We start from the raw sequence: 26,483 nt of genomic DNA, 5'->3' as shown, positions 1-26,483 counted from the left end.
ATGGCCTTAATGCGGGGTCTACAATAGAAGTGGTAGCAGTCGTATGGTCTTAAATCGTAGAAAATTGACCAATCACAGTCGAATATGAGAAGAATACTCAACTGTGATTGGTCAATTTTCTACGACTTAAGCCCTTACGACCGTTACGACTTTTATTGTAGACCCCGCATAAGTTGGGTGAAGTTTAACTGACGATTTCTAGAGATTTTTATTCTTATTTAGAAATTTGTTCTATCAACAGTGTTGGCGACACTGGTGTCAAGATCTCAATGATCGATTTGTGGTAATTGTAGTTTGTGTCATCTTGGTTAATCTTTAGTTAGATTACGGTACATACATTAATAACGGAGTAAAATAATAAGTAAGTGAACTAAAAGATATGTAAATAAAAGCACCTTAAATTCTTCCGATATATAAAAGATATTGTGTTAAAGTTGTAATGTAATATTATTATGCCGTTTACGTTTACGTTTATGCTTGTGGTATATGGTAAATATTAAACGAAAATATTTGTTTTTAGACATCACAAATTTTGATATTTTTGCATTATTATCTAAAAACTTGTGTTATTTTAGCATTCTTTCATAAATATTTTATTGTAATACAATTTATATATAAATAAGTATATTTTTTTCCTTTAAACTCAACCTATTATTCTGTAATATTAGGTCTATTCTTTAGGCCTATTATTCTGCCCTAGATCTTCAAGCCCTTATATTCCTACACTAGACTGTATTAGAACTTTAAATAGATTTATATATTTTGTCGTTACACTAAACTGCACTAAAACTTTTTCATGCTTTTGCCAGATTTTAAATATGTATCTAATCCTATTTATCACTACGCTGAATTGCACTAAAACTTTCTGCGCAGTATTCATAGACCAATATTCACAGTCAGTTCTTATATTCAAGATCGTCTTAAGTTCAGTCTTGAGGTGTCACGAACCAATCAGAGAATCGCATTAGCATGTTGAGACATTGGCTGCGTTCAGCAGAACGGTTGTTTTGCAACTGTTGGAAGTTTCCTTCGCGCTAATTGGATCATACTTTTAGATCTAGAAGAATGGTCCTATCTCAGCAGACAATCATAAAACGGTTGCAAAACTGTTGAGTCTGCTGAACGCAGCCATTACTTAAGATGGTCTTGAAATAAGAATCGACTATGAATACCAGCCATAGTCCGTTGTTATTTGAAGTCTTAAGTAATGTCTTAAGATACTAATACAGCCCTCTGATGGATTCATGGAACCTTAAAGCCATACTTGAGACAATCTTAGCCATAAGAACCGATTATAAATATCGTCTATTTCGCTTTTACAAATTTAAAATATATACATTTCATTTTATGTACGAGTATGTACTAACAGATGTCTTATTAGGATTAGAACATTTATCGCTGATTTTATTCTTACTGTTAAATATGCTGTATTTGCTAGAACTCTTTGAACTGTTTTTTAATAAAATATTTTATTTCCCAATATTAATCTTTATATTCCATGAAATAAAACTTTATAATTCAATCAATAGGAAATAAAGGCGCATAACGGTCGAAGCTAGATTTTTAATGCTTAGATAATTCCATATGAATTTATATATACTGTATTTGTAGTCATTTGAACTGTGTGCCAAATTAATTTTTTTCGGACTTAGAAATGCAGCTAATAGAAAATGTTTTACAATTTTAATAGAAACATTCATATTTTACTTTTATTTTCTTGTAATGCACATACATATGTATACATATCTTTTCAATTAATTCTAAGATATAATATATTATATTAATATGAATGCAATGCATAACAAGGATTGCTTGCATCATGCATAGAATGTAAAGATTTTTTTAATATTTGCAAATCTAAAACAAGTTGTGCAAAACTAGGTCTATCTTGCGGAACCATATTCCAACAACAACACATAACTTTATATATATTGTGAGAAACTGTATTAGGACATGTCAAACGACATTTATCCTGAATTAAATAACGCAATAACTCGTTATCTTGTATACTAGCATATGGAAAAGAACCTAGAGTTCCAATTTCCCAGAGCACAACACCAAATGACCAGACGTCACTTTTAGAAGAGAAAGCATGATCACATATAGCTTCTGGTGACATCCAACGTATTGGGAGTTGACGAATTTTGCCAGCCATATTATTTATTACATATATTCCATTTCGTGACAAACCAAAATCAGAAATCTAAATCCATAATACAATAAATTTGTATATACTATTTGTTTTTTAAATAATTGTTATACAGATGTCTACTACCTTTAGTGTTCGATCTGAAGTAAGGAGGATATTTCTTGCTGCCAAATCTCTATGTATAATTTCTTTAGCTTCCAAATGTTCCATTCCTCTTGCAATATCAAGTGCAAACTTTATAAATTGTTGATTATCAATTGTATCATACAAATTTTCATTAACATTTTTGTTTCTTTCAACAATATTTGTGTATTTAGATACAGCCTTTTCAACACTATACAAAAGTTGATCATCTGATTTAAATTTTCTTCTATAATGTAGATATGCAAGCAAATCTCCACCTTCCATATATTCTAAAAGTATGCATATAGGATTATTAGGTAAAGTACAGCAACCTATAAGGCTCACTAAATGTGTATGAGAACCAGCTGCCTTCATTATTTTAATTTCTTCCAGTAATTGATGTCTGGCTTCAAATTCGTTACATGCATCAGAACATTGTGACATTTTAACAGCTACTAATATGTTCTTGTTGTTTAAGCTACCTAGGTATACTTTACCAAATTGTCCCTTTCCTAATTCATATATAAAATTTATATATTTGTATGGTACTTCAAATTCATCTTTCTGAACTTTGTAACATGTCCCCTATAAGAAGTTTCTTAAATGCTAAAATTTTAAATTTATTTTTAATTATTTAATCTTTCCATTTACCTCAGATTTTTGTTCAACATATACATCGATATTACGTCTCTGAAAAACTGGATCTGGCCATTGAGCCAGTTTACAAGCAGAAGGATCAGACACTGTTTGTCTCCTATCGTTAAAAATAAAATGTTTGCTATAATAAATATGCAGTAATTACTATACACATACATAAATTGTAAAAAATAATATATATAAATAGCAAACTTTTTACTTACCGTCTGAAAGGAAATACAAGTTGATACCCATTTTTATTATGTATTGATATAATACTAATAAAGCCTAGTATAACACAAATGACAATACCGGCAAGTAATAGCCACTATAACATAATTATGTTATAAGAATTTTATATTATACACATATACATATTAATTGTTAATATATATCTTTATATATACCATAGCACTCCTGTCCAGTATTTTAGTTTTGCTTATATCAACAATAGTGTAACCACCTTGAGTTCCTAAACAATTTCGATAATCCATTGCAGCTACCAATATTTTATATCCATTTTTTACTTTTACATATTGATCATCAATTCTCATGTTCCAATTAAAGGTATTTATTGTAGAAGTCACGTTACTTATCTTTGTGATATTATACACAGAATGTCCCGTTTTTGATATCAACAATGGTATGCCAACACTAAAATATTACATATTGCATTATAATTTAAGCAAAATGATATGACAATCAAATTAATAGAGTAAAATAAAAAAGCTCACCTAATTATATAAGAATGAATGTGAGAATTATTCGACGTAATGTTCCAGTTAATAACTACATCTTCTCTTGCTCGGATTACTTCTACTTTTGGAATAGGCAAGATAGATTTTGCATCTGCGCAACTGCATTTATGTCTTATACATTCTGGAACTCTATAGATGACCTACAATATAACGGAAAACATCTTGAAAATTTCATACATATAGTTTAATGTTTTTTTATAATGTTAATTCATAATTTCACCTCTGGTAACTTTCCTATGGGCTTAACTCTCGGATTGGCATACACTTGTATTTTGTAGGTACAATTTGGATGTATTTGTATATCCGATATACCATTCAATAATTTATCTTGTGGTACTAATATGCTAAATTGACTTTTATTTTGCACATTGTAGAGTGCGAGACCTTCTGTACATTCTGTTCTATTTATATCAGTTTCTTTTAACATACTTGTAATCATAACACTATAACACATATTGAAATTTTTGTTATTTATATAATCTTTATAGGTAATTATAATTGAAAAGTTAGTGCAGTACCTGTATGAAGAAGGTTCTTTTTCTCCATTTGGTGGCGTCCAAGATACATTCAATTTCAATGATTTTAGTACATTGTCGTTTTTGAAATAACTTTCATTTTCTGAAACGTGCACTGTAATATTTTCGACAACGCCAGCAAATTTTGTTACATTTTTTACATTTGCACATATTGTATCAGAATATAAAAGCCACACAATAATTATATCATATATTAAAATATATTTACACTGTATAAACATCTCATTTTATAGTATGTCTATTTTCTAAATAATTTAGATATATTACATTTTTATACTATTTTATATTTTGATTGTAATACATTGAATAACAAGATGTCTTCTCTACTTCAATCAATAATACTGTATTTTATTTCAACTTCAAAGTTTAAATAGGATTTATCTTTAGCAATATCTATCTGGAACATATATCTGATGACTCTTATCTGATAATCGAGGTGTGTAAGAACCTTACGACTTCCTGTCGTATAAAATGATAAATGATCTTTTCATTGTAAAAATAATACATATTATTTAATAGGATAATAATTGAAAAATCATAAAAATTGTTAGGAATATACAATTATTAATTCAGTAACTACGTAATGATCATAATTAACGAAAAATTTATTCTTATCAATAATAAAAATTAATGTGTGTATATATTTATCATAAATCATACTTAATCCACGCACGCACCCATGCACGCACGCACCCATGCACGCACGCACGCACGCACCCATGCACGCACGCACGCACGCACGCACGCACATAAATCTTCAACACTTTCTTATTTAATATTTCAGAAGTTACACAAATGGCCTCGGCTGCAATGTCACCAACTGACGATGACGAGCTTACTCTTCCTCGTGCATCAATTAACAAAATAATCAAGGAAATATTACCTCATGTGCGAGTGGCAAATGAATCCAGAGAGCTTATTTTGAACTGTTGTACAGAATTCATTCATTTGTTGTCTTCCGAAGCAAATGAAATTTGCAATCAACAACAAAAAAAAACTATAAATGCAGAACACGTTTTACAAGCACTTGATAAATTGGGCTTTGGTGATTACAACGCAGAAGCAGAGGCTGTATTACGGGATTGCAAAGCTGTAGCGGCTAAAAGAAGACGTCAAAGTACCAGATTAGAAAATTTAGGCATTCCAGAAGAAGAATTATTACGGCAACAACAGGAGTTATTTGCTAAAGCAAGAGAGGAACAAGCAGTCGCGGAACAGCAACAGTGGCAACAATTACAAGCTGTTACACAAATGACATCCATGCAACAAGGTGACAGCGAACAAGAAGATTATTCATAAAGAAATTCAAACGATGAAGTTCGTTTGTAAAAACAATTTGTTCTTTATGTAAAAAAGGTATTTATAATATTTAACATAAAATAGGAGGAAGGACAGGGAGAGAGAGAGAAGGGGGGGAGGGAGGATTAATAGAGATGGAAACAATAGCGATGAACAAAATGAAAAATGTTGAATGCAAATTCTATTATTTTTGAAAACCGTTTTTAATAATTTAATTCTACAGCATATTTTACAATAGTGTATACTGAATACTTCTACATTTCTTAATTTAAAATTATAATATATAAAAATGATATATCATATAATAAAGTAGATTAATTATATATCTCTCATTTCTTTTTATATCCTTCTTTCATATAAACTTTTAGATTTAAGGCATTAATCTTCCATATTCAGAAGACAGATGGCTTTTCTTTATAACTTCTATGACTTTTGAAACGTAATGATACCTATCAATAATATTTGCATTATTTTATCGCACATATAAAATAGACAGATTTCTTGTATTCTCTTTTTGAAATAAAATTATGTATTCTTGTCTATTCTCGACTTTCTCTAAAGATTTTATTTGTGTTTTATTGATTTAATAATCAAATAATTAGAATACAAATAGGAATCGAAAGTAAGATAAAGAATAAATAAAATAATTTAGTATTCGATTAAAATTAAAAAATATGTCTTAAAATATTATCTAATTACCAATTTTTTTCTGTTAACACAGAAGGTGTAATTGAATTCCTAGGAACTCCGTATATCTTTGTTCGCAATTTATCTATAAGAGATTTTTCATTTTCACAAAAAATCATGTCTTCTGCAAAAAATATAATTACGAATATAATTAAATAATAAAACGAATATAATTAAGTACATTAAATATTAATATATAATTTTCCATAAACGATCTAAAATAATCTTTACCTTGTCTATTTCTCGAAGGTATAAAAAATAAATTTAAACCACTTTCTGTCGAACAATGATTCATATCTATACCGCTATGAGTTTGTAGTCGAGAACTAGAAAATACTTTATTATAAAAATCCTGAAAAAAGTAAAAATATAATTTTGAAAATAGTATTCAAATGTAAACAAGTTTTTATATTATGATATATTTATAAGACTATAATTTTTCTATTTTTACTTTCTCTTTCGTGTTAATTTACATTTCAATAGCTTGTTGTATAAAATAAAAATGCTGTTTAAAATAAAACATAGAAGACAGAATTATTTTCATAATGCAATCGAAATCAAGTAGTAAATAGTAAGACACGTGTAAAGTGAAAAGGTTTTGCATATGCATTAAGTAAATGTTGGTAAATGTACTTCACGTGCTCTTTATGACTATTTATTGACTATCAAGTTAACTTTTCATGCGTAGCACGCTGCGGCAGCAAAATGTGATTCAAATTTTCATGAACTGATTGGAAGTGTGTCACCTCACAAAAAATTTTTAACCAATAATAGCATTTTGCTGCCATGCTGCGCATGAAGTCAGGTTCGGGGGGAGAGGATAACTTCGGCTCATTTTTACAACTGTTTTAAAGCGATCACCATTTTGTTTTACCCAAATTCTCTTTATTTATGGGAATGGCTATTTCATAGGCTATTTAATAAGCTCAGCGTAGAGGGCAGCACCGATCTAGGGGACGTAATCGCAAAAATAAACAGCACATTTCGTTTATAATTTAATTTGCTGTGGACTTTAATACTGCTCTAATAGATTAATTGTTGTTTTTGTTAACTATTTATGGTTAAAACATAAATCACATTAAGAAATAATAACGAAAATGCTATTTCTCACTATATACTCAGTAATCTTAGTACAAATCATCTGAATCAAAGCCAGTAGTAGCATAATCTTCGAGTCTAAAATGGTCTGTTCTCACACGCGATTTTGCACTTGGGCGGAAATATTTTGCTGCGATTCACCGTTTTTTCATCCCTTCATCTTTCAGGAATTGATGCCCTCCCCTATTTTTGCATCTGTCTGCTACATACATGCCCGGCATGTCAACATTAAAATATTTGTCTTTATATACAGTTTCATAAACAGACGTAATTTGACATGTCTCTAAGCACACTAGCCTCCTATCGGCTACAAGTGGCAGTCACCATCCCCATAAATGGCATGAAAGAAATGGGCACTTTAACGTGCCATTTTTGATCGCTTATGATTCAATAATGGTCACAGAGACTATTTAGAAGCCTTAAAACAAGAGTCTTAAATATAAGAATTAACTATGAATATTTCAGATGTCATAGATAAGATAAGATATATTTTGAAATAGATAACACATTATATGTGATAAAATACCTTCATTTCATCAATAGTAGCTGGCATAAAATCTTGCAATTCTGCTTTATTATGCAAAAATATAACATGTGGATAATATTCTACATAATCTTGATCTATGACTGTTGTTGAGGATGGTTTTAACATTTCTGCAGTTTGTAAAAATCTATACGAAAAATAGCTACTTCATTATGCATTGTAAATTTTAATAGCAAAAAGTAATTATATAATATTATCAAATATTATAGTCAAATTAATAAATATTTTTTATTACAATATTACCTTACTAAATTTGGATCGATAAACCAATCTTGTACAAATATAATAACATGGCACACTGAAAATAGGAATGCTGCAAACTGAAGTGATTGTAATTCCAAATTAGAATCACTATTCATAAAATCAGATGCACCTTTTTTCTGATCAAAGGATGCAGCAGAATCAATCACAAATCCAGAAAGAATTGGTTGTGTATCCAAATATATTACTCTATTTTTAGTTATAAAAAAATCTATTCCAGTGGTACAATTTGTACTATTTTCATAATGTGACAAATCTTGAACTTGAAAAATGTTAGATCTAACCACATAAAACAAAATTATTAAAATAATATTAATTTCAGTAAAAAAGCTAATATCACATATATTGCAAAAAACGTAATACATACGAGTAATGCGATGTTAGCAGTGACATGATTGTCGATTTACCGACACCTTGTGCACCTAAACATCCAACGACTAGAAAGTCTTGTTGATCATACAAAAAATCTATTGAATTTTCACATAGTTGCATATTTTCATCCATGAATTTGATGCATGTACTCATTTCAGGACATATGGAAAGCATACGAATCGCTGAAATATCATTTTGATATCTTAAGCTAATATTTCATTTGTCATATGACAAATTTTTCAAGTGTTGACTGGCTGCAGGATAGAGAAGTTCTAGAATTTCTAGAAATCCTCTATCTTATGAATCAATACGATTGAAAAATTTGTACGATAAATGAAATATTAACTTACTATTATAATCGATAATATATTTTATATCTTATTGTTAATTTTTTAAATTAACCGAAACAATATATTTTAGTCTACATTTGAGACATTCTTTTAATCACAAATTCTTTGTTTAATTTGATACCAACTTTTTTCAGCAAGTGTTGGGACATTAATAATTTCCAATTTATAAGAAATTTAAAAAAAAAACAACTTTACACAATTAAACTTCAAGATGGATAATAGAACTGCTTCTTTACAATCGAATTTTAATTTTAAATCTAGTTACAAAAATATATGATATAAAAGTTAGGAATTTGCAAAAAATGTTCTCGATATTTGTTAAAAAAACTTCAAATTAGTCAGAAAATCTCATTAAAAAGACATTCAATAGTTTTTAGACATTCTATACGGATTATTTACATTAAATATAAGTTACTTACATTCTTGTATTTTTGATGGTGCTGCTGAAGACATATCGGCATCTTTTCTATAAAAGATTTTATTATATCATATGTAGAACGAGAGTAACAAATTATTAGTTTTTCATAATATAATTTTTCATAACTAGTGCGCACTCAGTGCACTTTAAAGGCGTTGTACACAAATCGACATAAAGATGTATGTTTAATAAAAATATAGAAACGATAATTAAACTGTGAAATATTCAATACATTTTATTGTGCTATTTGATAAAATACACATTGGGCATTTTATCAATTGAGATATCTCACTTTTACATTTTGATTAGAGTCAACAGCTTCAATGTGCACTGAGTGCCGCACTAGTTCTGCCAATGAAAAATGCTATATGATAGAACGTTTGAAAAATTATTCTGAATAAAAATATAAATATGGGTCCTGTTCTCAATATTTACATACAGGATGCACGAGAGAGAAAAAAAATGTCATACCATTTAATTATCTTATTAAAATTATACTTGAAGAATCGGTTTTTTTTTAACTGTGTAAGCAAATTCTATACATCAACATCACCAGAGAAGAGCAGCACTTCAGGAACTAAACAAGGACCCAGACATTATCGTATTTCCAGCGAAGACAACGCGATAGTGATCATGAATCAGACTGCAGGATAAAGATATATAAGGTACCTGAGCCGAATAAGGCCCAGCTTTTAAATTTATTACTTTAAAATTCGCTTTACGCCTGCAGTATATGCTTAAAACAGTGCTGGAATTTATTTGCAACTTTCAGCCGATTTTCAGTTTGGTTCCCGTCCCTCACCAATCTGCGCGCAGTCTAAATGCTCGGTAAAAGATGTGTTATAGGAAGTAGATAAAAAGGAATTAAAGATTACACGGAACACCAGTGTTTTAATAGGAAAAGGTAGGCTTTCCAACAAAACTAAAGCAACATTGAAACCCATGAATTTCCTTCTACCAAGACTATATGGACTTTATGACAGAAAAAAGGCGACTATGGAGAGCTGTCTGCGATTATAGAACCGGAGATATGAAGCTGTGAATTTGGGTCTAAAATTATTTTTTTTTTTAGATATCCATTTTTTAACTTATAAATCGTTGTTTGTTTACAAAGAGATATTTTTTTGTACAAAATAAGTGTTTTACACCTCTCTCCTTAAAGAAATATTTCTTTCTACAAAATAAAAGTTCAACTAGTTTTATATTAGTACTAATATATAATTATTGTATTTACTTACTAACAAATTAGCAAATATTTCGCTCAAAAGACGACTCTGAACAGTAATCTTTTTCAACCTTATCAATCTGTCTTCCAACCTCATAAAAAAACAGCGATTTTTAAGTTAAAAAATGAATATCTAAAAAAAAACAATTTTAAATCAACTTCACTTCATATCTCCGATTCTATTAATCGCAGGCAGCATTTCATAGTCTACTTCAAATAATGTCCTATGCACTTTCCTCCGAGACGTCGGAAACATTTGCGGAGGCAAAATATAAAAAATTGGCATTTTTAAGTGATCTCACTTTTTTTTACTAAAACTTTAAACCGCTGTATCTCTAGGACAAGACGTCTTTTAGATATCTTATGCAACATGCATGTTATCTAGGAAGCAATAAACAAAGCGACCAATTATAGAAGATAACATAGTCTTACATTTTTTACTGTAATTGACCGATTCGCTTACATCTTACTGCCTTATGTTTTTCTATGTGTTTCTGGCTTAATACTTTTTATTTTTTAAATAAAATTGTAACATATAAATTAATCATCTAAATATGAGAAACCAATTATGGTCAAAATTAGATGTTAAACTATACATATATGTATATGTATTTCAAATAAATTTTTATATCAGAAATATGATTGTGCGATTAATTATTTTCGGATTTTCAACACAATCAATCTCAAATAATCTCCCTAAATTTATTAATGAGACCGTAATTTGATGCTATTAGCATCTTAAAAACTGTAAAGAACTATTGCAAAATTGCGAAAAATATTACCTCAGTCAGGATTTGAACCCGGAATTTCATATTCCATGCGGTTGTCTTTACCGTTCGACCACCGAGGCCAATATTCTTCGTAATAATTGTAAATCAAATGTAAATTAATCTTTTTCTTTATTGGTCCTAATAGTATCACAAAATTATCTATGTTGTTCTGCAATGATAACAGAAAAGTAATTGAAAAGTTATTATACTTTTTGTGTAAGTATATAATAGTAATTAGTTACTTTAGCAAAATAACTTTCTCAACTCTGATACATTCCTCTCCGCCCGTATCGCTTAATGAAGTTATCCCACTTGATTGTTAAATCCGAAAATATCTGGTCGTATTATATATAATACATACATAATAGATATATAATACATAATAAATACGTAACAGATGAACGTATGATTTAATTGTTATAATTATTTAATAGTAGTACTATACTTGTGACCATTACGTTGACTTGGAGAAACAGCTCTATTTTCTCCTTCTCTAGTCTTCAATATAAATGTTGGCCGCTCTACAATCTTAATCAGATTCTTGTTTTCTCCATCTTTAATCTCTGAATCCTTTGACATCGTTGGTAACATCTTTTTCACAGACGTAATATATTCTTGCTGTAATATAATAAAGTGTATACATATACATGCATATATATGTATATTAGACTAACAAGAAAAAAAAATTTTTTTTTTAAATCCGCCTCTCAGCTCAAAAGCTTCCATTTCATATCAAAAAAACACTCCTAAATTTTTATCAAAAAATATTAAGATTTAGAGATTGCTAGTGAACGATTTTAATACTTTTTGACTTAGACTTCTTCAGTTTTATGATTAACACTACATCTCAATCTATGATTAGAAACAATATACCTTAACATTATCGTTAACATAATTAAAATCTTAAATTAAATTGAACAGCATAGATAGCACCTCACAAACGCAATACTCAGTGTGAATTTTCCGAGCATTTTTTTAAAAGAGGTTTTCATGTTCGATGAATTTTATAAAACTGTAATACATATACGATACATTATTTATATGTTAATTATAACAATATCCAGAGAAATTTCATTAATTTTTATCGTGTCGTTTTAAAGATATATTAAATTTAAAAAAATTCATGTGTGGAATTTTATATTGCAAGGGTAATTGTGTGCGTGTGTTTACCACTTCAAAAATCGATGAAATTATACTCACTCGACGCGTTTTTATCCGAAACGAACGAACCGAGAATAGCGTCACTCCGCTCCGCGATTACAAGGATGCCAATTCAGAGACGGTTTACGACATTGAGATCAACGCCATCAGGCGGCGGCCTAGCGCGATCAATAGCCACACTTAAGGCCGCAGCACAGACTCTTGCATAACGCATAACGCATAGTGCATAAGCGAATTAACTAATCAGACTCTTTCCTTTCCTTCCATTCCATGGAAAAGAAGAATTTCGATTGGTCGACAGGAATAACATAATTCAACCTATCAGAAACTGTGTATTCCAGTGTATCCGATTTCTGATAGATTGAAATCGTGTTATTTCTATCGCTATCGCTATTCCCTCGCATTTGCTGGATTCACACTGCATCCGATTTTCGTCGTACGACGCTTTTTTCATCCAATCAGAAAACAGGATTCCGATAATACGAAGCAAAATTCATCGAAATCCTGTTTTCTGATTGGTTGCAGAGCGTACAACGAAAATCGGATGCAGTGTAAATCCAGCAATTGTATCTTGGGCTTTACTCATTCCAACGCACTTGATAGAGTGAGGCTGACGTCCCATGAGCAGAAATTTACAGCGGAACGGAGCAGCAAGACCAATCACGATCGCAGGAAAGAAAGCAGAGTAACGACTGCGGAGTTGTGATTGGTCGGGCTGTTTCGTTCCGCTGTAAATTTCCGCTCCATGGGACACTAGCCTGATAGCGTTTTTCACTGGCAGAGCTGGTGCGCACTTAGTACACTTTAAAGCCGTTGTACACAAATCGACGTAAAGATGTATGTTTAATAAAAATATAGAAACGAATTAAACCGTGAAATCTTCAATAAATTTTATTGTGGTATTTGATAAAATATACGTTGGGTATTTTATTAATTTAGATATATCACTTTTACATTCAGATTAGATTAGTGTACAACAGCTTTAATGTGTACTGAGTGCGCACCAGTTCTGCCATTGAAAAACGCTATGAGTAGGAGCTATGGTAAGGAGCATGTTGGAGCATGTTGAAGCTTGCGACGCGAACAAACCTATAGTGTTTTCGGTCCGGTTTACATCAATCTGGGTTGGATTAATGGCGTTTTGTGCTCTCCTATTGGTAGAGCGTGTAACGTCAACCAATAGGAAAGATTAATCCAACCCAGGTTGGTGCGAATCCGATCGGGCCGAAAACGCTATTTGTCATTTCAGGGCAGCTCTAGAGTAGAATCAGTGCATGTGTGCCACCGAATTCGTCATAAATAAAACGATTTTATTTTATAAAAATTTTCTTTTTTTTCCTTTTCAAACAATTAAAGTTGTAATGTAATAATAAGATTTCCATGATTTTTTGTTCTTATTGAATTATTTTTGACGAAAAATATAGGATTTCTTCCTCTCTCTCTCTCTCTCTCTCTCTCTCTCTCTCTCTCTCTCTCTCTCTCTCTCTTTCTGTCTTGAATATTTTACATTTATAATTTTAAATGGTTTTATTTAATATTAATATTAATATTTTATTTTTATAATATTCATTTTCTAGTAACATTATGCAAAAAGTAAATCTGTGAATTGATCGAAATATACTATTTTCATCTATTACACTGTCCTCATTTCCATTCTTTCTTTTGCCGTTTTCCTGTACAAGAAAAAAACTAGTCTCATGAGTGGTTTTAGTTCTTTTTATTGCAATATATTATAGACGTCATTGTATTTACGTTTGATAAATACATCAAGTAAAAGGGTTTTATTTGACAAGTTTTTTTTTCCTTTTCAAACTGTTAAAGCGCGTTATGATGTAACGTACAATATATGGTCGTATAATATATATAACGGAATGTCCGTCCTTACCGCCAATCATAACACGAATTTTATTATTTTTAATAGATACTCTTTTCGCGCTCTCATTCTCTCTTTTATCTAGAGATTAAATATATATTGTACAAAATGAAAATCTGTAAATTGTCGATAGAACTATAGTGTATGCGCACGTACGCTAGATCGTGATAGTTTGCGCATCCCGTTTTCTCTGTTTCGCAATTTCATATATCAAAAACTATTTCATAGTTTTTTCCTATATATACCTACTATATGATACATTGTTCAAGAAACGAGAAGTCGAAATGAAAAAACCAATTCGACGTTAATAAAACTTCTTAAAATGGCTATCGAATTATCCAACTAGTGTAAACTTGGATAAGATAGCCATCTTTAAAATGCAAAAAACATACTTTAAATTTTGTTTCCGTATAGCGGAAAAGATATACCAATATAACACTATTAAAGTCAATAAAAATTAAAATGTGTTTTTTGCATTTTGAAGATGATCATCTTAGCTAAGTTTATGTTATTCTTTTACAAATACTTTTTTAATATGCGAAGCAGACTTTTATCTTATGATAAAAACGCAAAAATAATGTGGATTATTATGACCTGTTATTCCTCTGTACACATTTAAATTCTCTGGATAACAAGTTGCTCGAAATCATCGCACTAATTATACTTTCTAATACATCACTCGGTAAATTTAGAATTCAATCTTAGATTATTTTAGAATTTATATATATAAAAATTATATAAAAGATAGGTAAATTATCTTAGAATTTCTGAAAAGTATCACAATTTGTATAAAAATTTTGAAAACAATCTTTTTAAAGTTAAAAAATTATATAAGAATTGTAAAAAATTCTGAAATTAATCTTATATCTATAGAAATTTTGAAATGTTATATAAAAACTTCCAACAAAAGTTATAAAAATTATACAGAGAGATTCTGAAAAATTATATAAAGAAATCTCAGAAAAATTTTTACCAGAGTTATATTTGAATAAAATTAGAAACAAAATTTTATTTATAATTTTTATAGAATTTAGTTATTTATTTGTAGAATTTAATTGTTTTGCGTTGTTTTTTTTGTTAAGAAATTATAGTAAAAATGCAATGATTTCGACATATATTTCGTGCGATCAATTCGTGCAAAATTTGCACGTGAATCTTGACTGTAGATACCTTGGGGCATTCCCGAATTTTGTTCTGCAAATCAAAAGTAGCAAATATATTATATTTTAGACATAATTTTAATTGCGCTTGCGAAAACGGGCTTTCATTCCTTCAGGAGTGCGTTCTGTTTCCATACGATGCGTATAACGTATCATTTCATCCTTGTTGTTCATCAAATATTAAAGAATACAGATAAAATGATACATCATGCGCATTATGCGTGAAACGGAACGCATCCCTGATCTTTCCATACACTTTTACACAAACTATTTCAGTAACGTACGCTCAGAAAACATGGCAAAGTTATAATACCTCATCAGAACTTATACGAAACAATAAACGTGATCTTCGTCTTAAAAATTGTCTGTGAAAATACCATATTTCCTTTTGCGTTTACATTTTTTTGTTTTGTAATATTATACATTGTTTCCTTATCTGTAGACAATATTAGATAAGTTCGTAATTATCTTTCGGTGTATGTAATTTTTGTATGTGTATGTATGTGTATCTGTAGGCGTAAAGATATTTTATATAATACGTTATAGTTGATTTTATTATTAATTAATATACAAATAATGGAAGACATGGCAGCACCTAAAAGTGCTGGTCGAAAGATTCTTTCACCTAACACGTTTATAGAGATTTTCTTTTTTCTTTTTTTTTTATATTTTAATTCGAGAGTTAACGTTTACCTTCATTTCACGCGACCTGGTTGTCCACATGAATATTCTTTTATCGTATGGACATTTTTTGATAGAATGCATCGTGTATTTATAAATATTTGTCTATCGAAATTATTGAAAATTCAGATTAGTAATCGATCAAACAAACATCGAATACCTTATGCATCAAAAGACAAGTAAGAATTATATATTTTATATGAAATAAATTGATAGGAAGAATTAATTAATATTAGATTCTCATACCACGTAGACTGAACTTGTCTAAAACGTTTCTGTAAGTGATAGAGAGGCTCTTTCAAAAAATGTCCATCTTTCGATGTCCAATACGCTATATCACGAATTAGCGTATCAATAATTTTCCGCCGCGAGCTGCAATCACGTCAATAAATTCATTGTTCAATAAATTTAATTTCTAAAGAATCGGCATATATATCCGATAAAATTTGTATGTTATTGCGATTCAAATCTCGCGACGTTGCGATACGCACGTACATTAATTTTATAACATAATATTTCCTCTATTTAAAATTGAATGAATGATCAACTAACAATAAGCTCAACAAATTATTTCTCTACTTCCACCGTTTTCTGCCTAGTATAATGTTTTTTCGTTATGCAACCAGAATTCTGATCCCTGAAGATGAAGATAGCCTTAGCCGCGGCTGCTTCTGATTGGATAACGAAAATACTCATTTGTGGTTTCGTTTGATGGCTTGGCCAAGGCGGACGTGCTCTGATTTCGTCTGGAATATTGTCATCTTTAATTTTTGAAAGTTTCTGCCGAGTTTGACTTGTGCATTTGTATTTCATTTAGTGTCTGAGTTACGAATGGTCATGTCAACCCCGTGTGTGGGAACTAAGGCCATCCAAACGGAAGGAAAAAGAAACCTTAATCTGCTAAGGTCATTTTAAATTTTATCAGGGTATGATATTTCGATGATCAAATTAATATCATAGATCGATACTATGAATCAACCTCTCGAATGTAACTCTACGTTCCTTAAAGAGACTTTTAATTGATAAACAATCGCATCATTAATCATCGATGAATAATATAAATAATATATAAAGTATCCCAGAGTTGGTGATACAAGCGAAAAGATGATGATTCTACATGAAGTAAGTAAAAAATAAAGTTTTTCTATACGGCTTTCCAGAAAAACAACTCTAAATTTGTCATAAATGTTCAATACTGCGACGATATTGTAAATAATGTCGAACAATTGAATAAAAATATCAATTTAATCTTTTAAAATTTAAAGATATAAAACACACTGTGAAAGTATACAAAATTGAAATTCTCGGTTTAATGAATAAATTAACAACATCAAAAAAATGGAAGCCTACACTTAGGTCCGATATTTATAGTGCGGAATCGTGGAGCACTTCATATTTAAAATTTAGTTTAGTGTGAAAATCCACACCTAAGAAATCAAAGAATTGGATTAAAAATCAAATATAACGCAAAAGTGACTAAACAACTTGTCTAACTTGGTCGTATTACATATCTAGCGAATATATCAGAATATAGCGAAGGACATAAATGATAACTTTGAAGCAATGAGTCATGAGCAGGAATCGAAGAAGAGAGATAAATTTTGCAACTGTAAATAACATTAAGATTACAAAAAATAACAAAAAAGGTCATCACTTCGTAGTCTGATGGTTAGATTCTGATCACCTGTTTCATCCTACTCTTGGTCAAAATTTTCACATCCACGAACGAGTCAAATCGTCGGGCTTGCCTACACTGGTTCTTAATGTGACAAATCTTGAAATACTGTGAAAGTATTCATAATTCAAATTTAATACGAAAGACACAATTGTGTATATACAACATATCCGACAACTTTTAAGATAATAAAATAAAATTTTAAAAGCAAACATGTTGTGTGGTTTTGCTATGTAGGTATCTCTAAAATATTCTTTTGACATATGTAATGTTTATAATTACAAATGCATGTTAAGTATACATGTATTTTCAACGAATATTCAAAATTGTTTCTCTGGAAAACGAAGGCTCGTATAAAAAAGTTTTATTGTAAATTTTCACACACGCACGCACGCACGCACGCATGCACGCACGCACGCACACAATTTATTTCTCCATGTAAAACGATCTCTTTCTCGCTTGTCAAAAAAAAATTTTAAGATACATATCTTACATACAATATTATTTAATAACATATTTTTATCTTAAAAAATTATTTAGATAGAAATTTCTTATAAATCTCTATAAATAAAATTAATTTTATCAATTAATTATAAACTGAGTATATATAAATCGTGAGGTTGTAACATGGTTGCAGTCTTTAAAATTGTTTTCAAATGCTCGCGGTAACGTAGAGTTTCATTTACAGAAATACTGAGTCGTAGTTACAACACATTTTTTTCAACAGTGGCCCCTTCGCTTTTTACGTAATGCAAATCGCAGAGTAGTTTGCGCGAAAAATTTAAAGGTGGATATTACTCATGTTTAAAATCAAGATCCTGGTACGTTAAGCGCAATTTCTTATTATAACTTTTTGACAACTAATTGAAATAATATTATAAGAGAAAATTTATTTTCACAATATTGATGTTTCTTTATTCTATAAGAATTTTTGCTTCGAATTCGCGCGAACGCGCGAGGAATGTAGCCTTAACATTTTTGTACGCGATGGTCGCGAGTTACTTTGTACCGTACTCAGATGACCAAATCTGTCGAAGACAAATTTTGCAAAATGTTTGCTACAAATTTTGTCGTCAGAATATATGCCAGCAAAAATGTAATAAAATTCACTAGCAGAATATGATAATGATTCATACTGTTTAATAATAAATGCTATTTAATGAAATAAATGCACAGAAACTATGGTAATCGTCTCCCGTAATTTTTAAAAATGCTGAATATGACCGTTTACCAAATTGCTCTACCACGTTACAGTTTTTAAAAATTTGATTATATAGTTAAAGTTGCAAAAAGGGCTATTTTAATGAATTTTGGCATATTATAACTTATTGTGATATTAAAGTTTTACGTTTTACATAATTAAAATTATTAAGTATGTTTTTTAATTTTAGAATACGTTACATATATCGTATAGTTAAAATATTAAAATAACTTTTTCTGCAACTTTAACTATATATTTCTCACAATTGTGACGCAATAAAACAATTTGATAAACAGGATTGTTTTACTACCCAAAAAATTACGGGAATCTTGTTTTTAAACTTAAAAAGTCATTTTTTGTTAAATAGTGTTAGTAACAAAAATTCAAAAGAATCTGCAATTGCACAACCATTTAAATGATATATTTTATTTAAATAATTATAAAACGGCAAACTGTCCTCGGTTTCTTTTGGTAATCTATTTCATACTATATCGGTAAACTTTGTTCAAAATACGAATTTATGCAAATGTAATTGATACCAATACCTTGCTGCGATATTCTGCTTGAATTTACTAGCAAATTGCTGACACACTGCTAATATTTTGCGTAATTCAATTCTCTAGTTTTTCCCTTGAGAATTCCTAAGATCACTTGGATCAACATCTTTGATTGGAAAATTGTTAATCTCGTGTTAACTGATATATCCAAATAAAAATTACCGTTATTGCATTGTGTATCTCATAATTTACAAAATAACAGAAAAAGTGAACTCTAACGCGCCCATCAATTGTAGGAACATGTCTGTGCATGATTAATATATCAATATAATATTTCAGCTATTTGCTATTAAGAATTGTTATCGCTTCATTACAGCAGTTATCGTAATGCCGAAATGTTTATAAAAGGTTAAATTAGGAAACGATAAAACTGTAATAAAACATCAATCGGAATTATAATTGCAATCGGAATTAAGAGCCATTTTTGTTTTAATTGTTACCGAATTTTTTGTATCATGCGATTACACAAGTGTATTAAGCTACATGTTCCCTCTCGCATATCGTATCTTATCCATGTTAACGAAAATATTATTTTATTTATTATTTTATATCAAATGAAGAACGGCGAACATTATAGATTACGATTTGCTTCCTTTCTCTTTCTTTATTTCCTTATCAATTATTTCGTTGCTCCAAGCGTCGCGTTTTCTATTTTCAGTAGAAATATTGTCGTTCGATCGATTGTATCGATAGCTATGCGATTCCGCGAAGGTTTCCGACGTATCTATCGCTGCGCTTGTCTTAGCGCCGAGACACTACCGTGTCTCCTGATAATAAAACTGGAATATAAGATTAATTTACAAGGTAAACAGTCCATTTCTTTTCATCCTTCTTTAGGAAAAGCAACAGCTGTAACGTTACTCTTAACATTATTAGGTCATAGAAATGAGATTAATAATTTAAGCTTATGTGCCTTAATTTATAAAACAGACATTCGACACGTCAACTCGTATTTCTTTATATTATATAATTTTTTGTTTTTAGAGCAAAGTAATTTTCCGTTATATGTGTGTTTACGACACGGGGATGGAAAATTTTTTTGTGGCGCGTCGGATTTTTGGAGCTTGTTCTTCTCAGAATCGAAAATTTCATGCTAGAATTTGCTAATGTTTGTTCCGAAGATTTGATTTTCTTTTCTTTTAAGGAGTTACGTCTAGTTAGAAATTAAAAAAAAAATAGATTTTTCAAAAACCTATATTTTATAAGTATGAAGTATATGATGTTATATGGGCTTGGAATAGATGATTTTGCATATGTTGAAAAATATTTAGTGTAAACTGCACCTGAACTTTAAACAAATTTTTCTCAAAACTACTTTTTCAAAGTCGATGAACAAAATATTTCAAAAACCGCTGCACCAATCTATCTCTATAACTTTGTGTACTTTCTTTAAACATCAAAATCTAGTTTTTAATCGAAGGATTCCTTTTTTAATGTATACTTTTTATTTTATAAATTAAAAGATATTCGTTTTCGAAAATCGATATCTTAACTTTAAACAGCTGCCATTTTAAACCCGAGAAGATAAACGCGATGTCTCACCAATGGACGTAATGTCATAGGCTGGGAAGGCCATTAATTGCACGAACTGTACACTTAATAATAATTTCGAACTTTTAGCTCTGAAGTGGGTTTTCTATCTAATAAAGTTTTTCTATCCAATTGAATCTAAAAAAAGTAAAAATACACCATGAATGTTACTAAAGTACACATTTGGATGGATTCAAATGGATTACAATAATTTTAATTCATTTTAATCAATTCTCGTTTACTAGGTAGACGTAACCCCTTAAGCGAGCGCGACATTAAATATGTTCGATCCGCGAAATCTTGTAACGATTGTTTTACAGAATTCTTTCCGCGACATGAAAAAAGTTTGCTACTTTGTTTCGATTTGTTATATCTTTCTTGGAACAAGCTCAGGCTGTTTAATGATCGATAAGGAATAATAAACGCGATAATAAAATAGTACTAATAGATTAATATTTATACACAAAATATTATAAATTGTATAGAAAAATTAATTAATGAGATTGATAGTAGATATCGAAATGTCTCTACACTATTAAGCCGATATGTATTGTCGCGTTTGACGGATTTATATCGAACTGATCGATTTCTCGCTTGGCGAGAACAAACCCAATGTCGCGAATATCAGCGTGATAGAACCGTTAGAGCCGAGCTATATAATAGAATATAATAATAATAGAGCTACAAAAAATAGTCTCGTGGTGTTATTCATAGCAATTATCGAGCCATTGTTCTCTTTTAGATATTCAAACCATGAGATGAATGAAATCGTTAATCTTTATGCGTTCTGGAAACCTTCCGGTGTCATCTCGTGTAAAGTTCCACTCAATCGCTCATTTATTGCTCTGCAATTTTGATTATTTGTGACATTTGACACAGATTTCTAGCACTATTCGCATCATACAGTTTAAATGACAATTTAGGGTGATGCTTGCAATCCTTTCTTATAAAAAAACGCACACAAGGGTTCTCTTCCAATTTCAATAAGCTTTGAATACGTTGTAATATTAATCGAAAATAAGAACTATATATATTTTTTCACAAGTAATTTTGCATGTCAGTGAAATAAAAGAACTCTTGAAATAAGTGACCTTTTTAGTTTTTTTACCATACAGTAAAAACTTTTCTTAAAGAGTTTTAATTTTGTCATAAAAAATTTACATATTTTTATATAATCTATAATAGTAGATATAATAAGAGATCCATAATAGATTAGGAGATGTTTTGAAAAATGCAATATTGTCGAAAAATCTGAATATACAAAATATTTTAAAATTATCTTTGCAAAATACCTTTAAATTCATAAAATTTTTGCTTAAAACATTTTTCTATATATCTTATATTTCTTCACATCTATCGTTTCAGCAATATGCTTACAAACGTAAAAGCAAACTTTTTCAAGAAAATTATTTCCTAGATAGCACGCATGTCCAAAAATGAGGCATAAAATATTCTTGAGTCATTGAAATGTCTTTTACATACGGTGTTTAAAAATATTTTTAAAACATCTTATGTCTCGATTTTGAATATGACTTGACTTATTCTTTTAACATGTGTGCGTAAAAGTACTTATAAAAAAAGATACTAATTCTTTTATTTTAATCTATGTTACAACATATTGAAAGCCTATAAATCGGAAAGGGATACTTGCATTTATATCTTTATTAGTGAACAAGAATGTCTCATTTTTGACATGTACGTATGCACATTCGTGCACTTATGTACATAAGATTCTTATTTGCCGAGAAATAACGATTATATCGTTCCAAGTGCGTCAGTTTATGCATTTATAAGATTAATAAAATACGAATGCGACAAGATCTAAAGAGACAGGAAGACATTCTTGAACATTGTCTATGAACATCGTCTATGAGAGAAATCGATAATTTCGCTGGGATGAGCGAGCTGCTCATAATCCGCGGTAAATGTTCACCTTTACACAGTCAGCTCCAAATGAGACTTCCGAGTGACCTTGACCTTGACTCTCAAGAAGATCAAGGCCAAGATCATTTGAAGCTGACTGTGTAAAGGTGAACATTTACCGCAATACGAATTTGCAGTATACATATAATGAAGGTGTTATACTCCTTCGCAAGTATTAAATAAAAAACGCTATAACACGCTGATACTTGATATTGCCAATTTTGTCATATTTCCAAATCATCATTATCTTTATTTAATCCTAATTGTTTGATTTAAATTTATATATATAGGCATACCCTAATAATGCAGAAATAAATCCACCTCTTCGGAATGATTGGATATAAAATGATATACAAAAAATATATATATAAACCCGGGGGAAAAAATATAAAACGAGCAGAAATTTAAAAAAAGTTTGATAAAGAACATCATTCTCTTATGTGTGCTTGGATGCTCGGAACATTAGAGAGAACTTGAATGCAATATTTTTGAAAATTAGATTACATTTTCGGAATAATGGACATCAAGATCGAATCAAGTTTGGACAAATAATTCATTGATTGTAGAAATAATATCTCAATCAACACCAACTAAAAGTAACATAACATCAATGTTATAATTTCGCGCTTAACTATATAAATGCAATATAATACATGGTGTATTAGTACATATAACAGTTACATTGTTAAGTGCAAAATTATAACATTAATGTTATATTAAATTTATTTGGCGTTGACTAAGATATCTGAAACGAAAGATATGTTTATATATCGCGGGTAAGGGTGAAATCACACGGTGCGGAAAAAGACTGCGGAATAGAGAATATCTATTCCGAATAGCGCTGATTGGTTGCTTCAGTGATGCATTCTATTCCGCAGTCTTTTTCCGCACCGTGTGATTTCACCCTAAGAGACAAAGAAAAGAGGAAATATTTAAAGAAATTATTACGGAACTATTTGGTACATAGAAAAAAAATCTAGAGAAATGACAATTCTTTAATCGTTAATGTATCATTTATGTATTAAACTTTCTTCGATATCATAACAAAAGCTTTACCAAGTAATATCGACAAATAAGTTTGGAACAATTCAAATCATTTGGAATAATTTTAATAGAAAGTCAGCTTTATTGTCGTAATGAATCTATTGTGTTATAAGATTAAACTTTATTATCTTTATGAATTATTAATTTTGTTCAACTTTGAGACAGTTATTGTAACATAAAAAGAGTTGGCTGTCTATATATCGCGACTATAAATTTGCTAAACCATGATTTTTAATTAATTCTAACAACATTTCTAATAGCAAATCTTTTTCTTTTCATGTAAAATTTTCGATGTAATTTTCTTGTTTATCAGTTATACTATTATAAATATTATAATAGAGGAGAAGGTATTATGGCACTCCAGTTACATTTTACACAATAACTTTGTTAATATTCAATATTTAAGTTTAAAACTTGACAATTACATTCATTAAAATGTTATTGAATCGATTCTGGACTCTAAGTCATAAAATATTTATTACTTAGGATACTATTAATAAAAATGTGGCGATATTGCACAATCACTCTAAAAAAAAAAATGGGCGGTAATATGGCCTTCTATAAAAATAGCTTTAAAATATTAGTTTTATTTAGAAAACAGTATTTGATTACAAAATTAACAAAAAAGAAAAGCATTTTAAAATGTATGCAAATGAATGTATATACATTCACATAACTTCTACATATAAGTTGCTCAGTACGAAAAATCTCAGTACTAAAAATAGTACTCATAATATAAACTATAAATTAAAAGTAGAGTTACAATTGATTATCAAATAATGATTTTGATATGAAAACCTCAAAAAAGAGGTCGTGAGTAATCAATATCCATAGAAGGCCACATTAACAAAATGTCATGGTATTGTTTAAATTTGTATAACTCAAAATATATGTAGTCAAATAAAATGTTAAATAGCAAATAACACACTCAAAAATACATATATTCGTGTGATAATATGCTCAAGTTTAAGAAAAATGAGGGGGGGGAAGTAGATGTAATTAAGTGCTAAAGTGTACTTCAGGAACATTTCAAAATACTTGAAAGTAAAAATTCATTATAATAAGTGCTGATTATTGAGTATTGGCGTTATGGTGTAACGGCGAGCTACTGAACTAATAATTCCATAAGTAATCATTAAAATTCGCTATATAATAGCGGAGATATTAAGAAAAGCCACAATATACACACTGGCCATAATACCACCTTCTTCTCTGATATTCCGGAAAGGTTTTTGATAGCAGCTCACAATGGGCTTTTCATGACACAAAGACACACATAAAATCGCAATATGAAAGAACTAGCATTTTCCTTTGATAGTTCCGTAATAAGTTTTTGAAAATCATAAAGAAAAAAAAATTCGATTTCGACAATGAAGAGAAGGCGATTCGAGGAAATTAAATTTCTCCGTTAATTTATCTAAGGTTATTTAATTATAAGATTAGATTGCCCGATTGAATATTTGAATTATTCGTTAATCTCGCACTATGATAGCTATATAAGATAAAGAAAAGAATCCTATTATGTCGTAGCGAAACTATCGTTGCATATTCAATATGAAAGAAATTGATTTTATTGTTACCAATATAGTTTGATAGTATGATAAAATGCAAAAACCAACAAGAAACTTCACAGATCAAATAACAGATAGACATACTTCATAAGTATGATTATAGAAAACACATTAATTCGCTTTTGAAGCAAAATAGTTCGACAAATACAATTTGCTGTCGCAGTGATTTTCGTAAGATAAGCTACTATTGTAAGATACGCATCAATTTATGATAATTATAATGATATGACTTATAGATTAATGTGCAAAAAATTATTTTCAACAAATATAATTAATATTTTTGAGTTTCTTTTTATTACAATAATAAATTGTTTCATTGCAACTGAAAGATATATTTGATAGAGGTAAATTCATATTTGTCTCAGCAATAAATCCATATTTTTACAATCAAATTTATCCGGTAAGATTATTCAATAAAATAATCTTGCAATATTAAATAGCTAATTATGACAGTAAACTTTAACTATTTTTGGTAAAACTGAATATTAATGACGATTTCATCGATTTCAGTAATCTTAACATATATTAGTCGTCGTTTATTTAAAACTCGTTGTTTAAAACGTTATTCGTAATCAAAGTTAATTTTTCTCTGATATTTTGAACAGCTTTAGTATAATGTATATTTTCACGTGAAAATTTATAAACCCATATGGAATCTCGCTTTGCGTTATAAAGTGTACGCGTGCACCCAATGGGTTCTGCCCTCCCCTCCCCCCTTCGAGAAGAGCTCCACTGCCAAAAAATTAAACACAAGTTTGGATTGAACTTCGTTTTGCGTGAAAATTTGTAAATCCATGTGAAACCTTCGTGTAGGTTTACAATTTTCCAAGCGAAACAAGATTCAATCCAAACCTATGTGTCTACACTAGTATCTCGTAATA

General features: G+C 29.7%; 3 protein-coding genes across 12 annotated transcripts; 1 reads left to right on the top strand and 2 right to left on the bottom strand.

The window, feature by feature from the left end:
• The first annotated feature begins 232 nt into the window (after positions 1 to 232).
• Positions 233 to 5,717, top strand: NC2beta (negative cofactor 2beta). Of its 5 annotated transcripts, none has more exons than XM_018459921.1 (2): positions 233 to 361; positions 4,987 to 5,717. In XM_018459921.1, the coding sequence occupies exon 2, from the start codon at positions 4,998 to 5,000 to the stop codon at positions 5,499 to 5,501; it is 504 nt and encodes a 167-aa protein (XP_018315423.1). In that variant the 5' UTR covers positions 233 to 361; positions 4,987 to 4,997; the 3' UTR covers positions 5,502 to 5,717. The 5 variants fall into 5 exon arrangements, with proteins under 5 accessions (XP_018315423.1, XP_018315424.1, XP_018315427.1 ...); XM_018459922.1 differs by having other exon boundaries at positions 233 to 365; XM_018459925.1 differs by having other exon boundaries at positions 235 to 329.
• Positions 1,781 to 4,423, bottom strand: LOC108730313 (fibroblast growth factor receptor 1-A). 2 transcript variants are annotated; one of them, XM_018459916.1, is made up of 8 exons: positions 4,185 to 4,423; positions 3,887 to 4,109; positions 3,643 to 3,806; positions 3,316 to 3,562; positions 3,133 to 3,236; positions 2,924 to 3,050; positions 2,276 to 2,857; positions 1,781 to 2,203 (listed from the first exon to the last, which is right to left on the bottom strand). In XM_018459916.1, the coding sequence occupies exons 1-8, from the start codon at positions 4,421 to 4,423 to the stop codon at positions 1,781 to 1,783; spliced, it is 2,109 nt and encodes a 702-aa protein (XP_018315418.1). The 2 variants fall into 2 exon arrangements, with proteins under 2 accessions (XP_018315418.1, XP_018315419.1); XM_018459917.1 differs by having other exon boundaries at positions 2,924 to 3,026.
• A 115-nt stretch (positions 5,718 to 5,832) lies between the features above and the next one.
• On the bottom strand, positions 5,833 to 12,517 carry LOC108730297 (protein SMG9). 5 transcript variants are annotated; one of them, XM_018459894.1, is made up of 10 exons: positions 11,685 to 11,750; positions 11,469 to 11,561; positions 11,239 to 11,395; positions 9,233 to 9,279; positions 8,459 to 8,645; positions 8,074 to 8,370; positions 7,813 to 7,957; positions 6,420 to 6,540; positions 6,201 to 6,312; positions 5,833 to 5,950 (listed from the first exon to the last, which is right to left on the bottom strand). In XM_018459894.1, exons 4-10 carry the CDS (start codon positions 9,264 to 9,266, stop codon positions 5,872 to 5,874), a joined length of 975 nt encoding a protein of 324 aa, XP_018315396.1. In that variant the 5' UTR covers positions 9,267 to 9,279; positions 11,239 to 11,395; positions 11,469 to 11,561; positions 11,685 to 11,750; the 3' UTR covers positions 5,833 to 5,871. The 5 variants fall into 5 exon arrangements, with proteins under 5 accessions (XP_018315396.1, XP_018315394.1, XP_018315397.1 ...); XM_018459892.1 differs by lacking the exons at positions 11,239 to 11,395; positions 11,469 to 11,561 and adding an exon at positions 12,427 to 12,517 and having other exon boundaries at positions 11,672 to 11,844; XM_018459895.1 differs by lacking the exon at positions 11,469 to 11,561 and having other exon boundaries at positions 11,685 to 11,742.
• Positions 12,518 to 26,483: the final 13,966 nt, after the last annotated feature.

The sequence above is a fragment of the Mycetomoellerius zeteki genome, unplaced genomic scaffold (genome assembly GCF_001594055.1).
Source record: "Mycetomoellerius zeteki isolate Tzet28-1 unplaced genomic scaffold, Tzet1.0 scaffold89, whole genome shotgun sequence".
NCBI lineage: Eukaryota > Metazoa > Arthropoda > Insecta > Hymenoptera > Formicidae > Mycetomoellerius > Mycetomoellerius zeteki.
The sequence above is the reverse complement of the archived record's forward strand: the minus strand, read 5'-3'. Positions and strand labels throughout refer to the sequence as shown.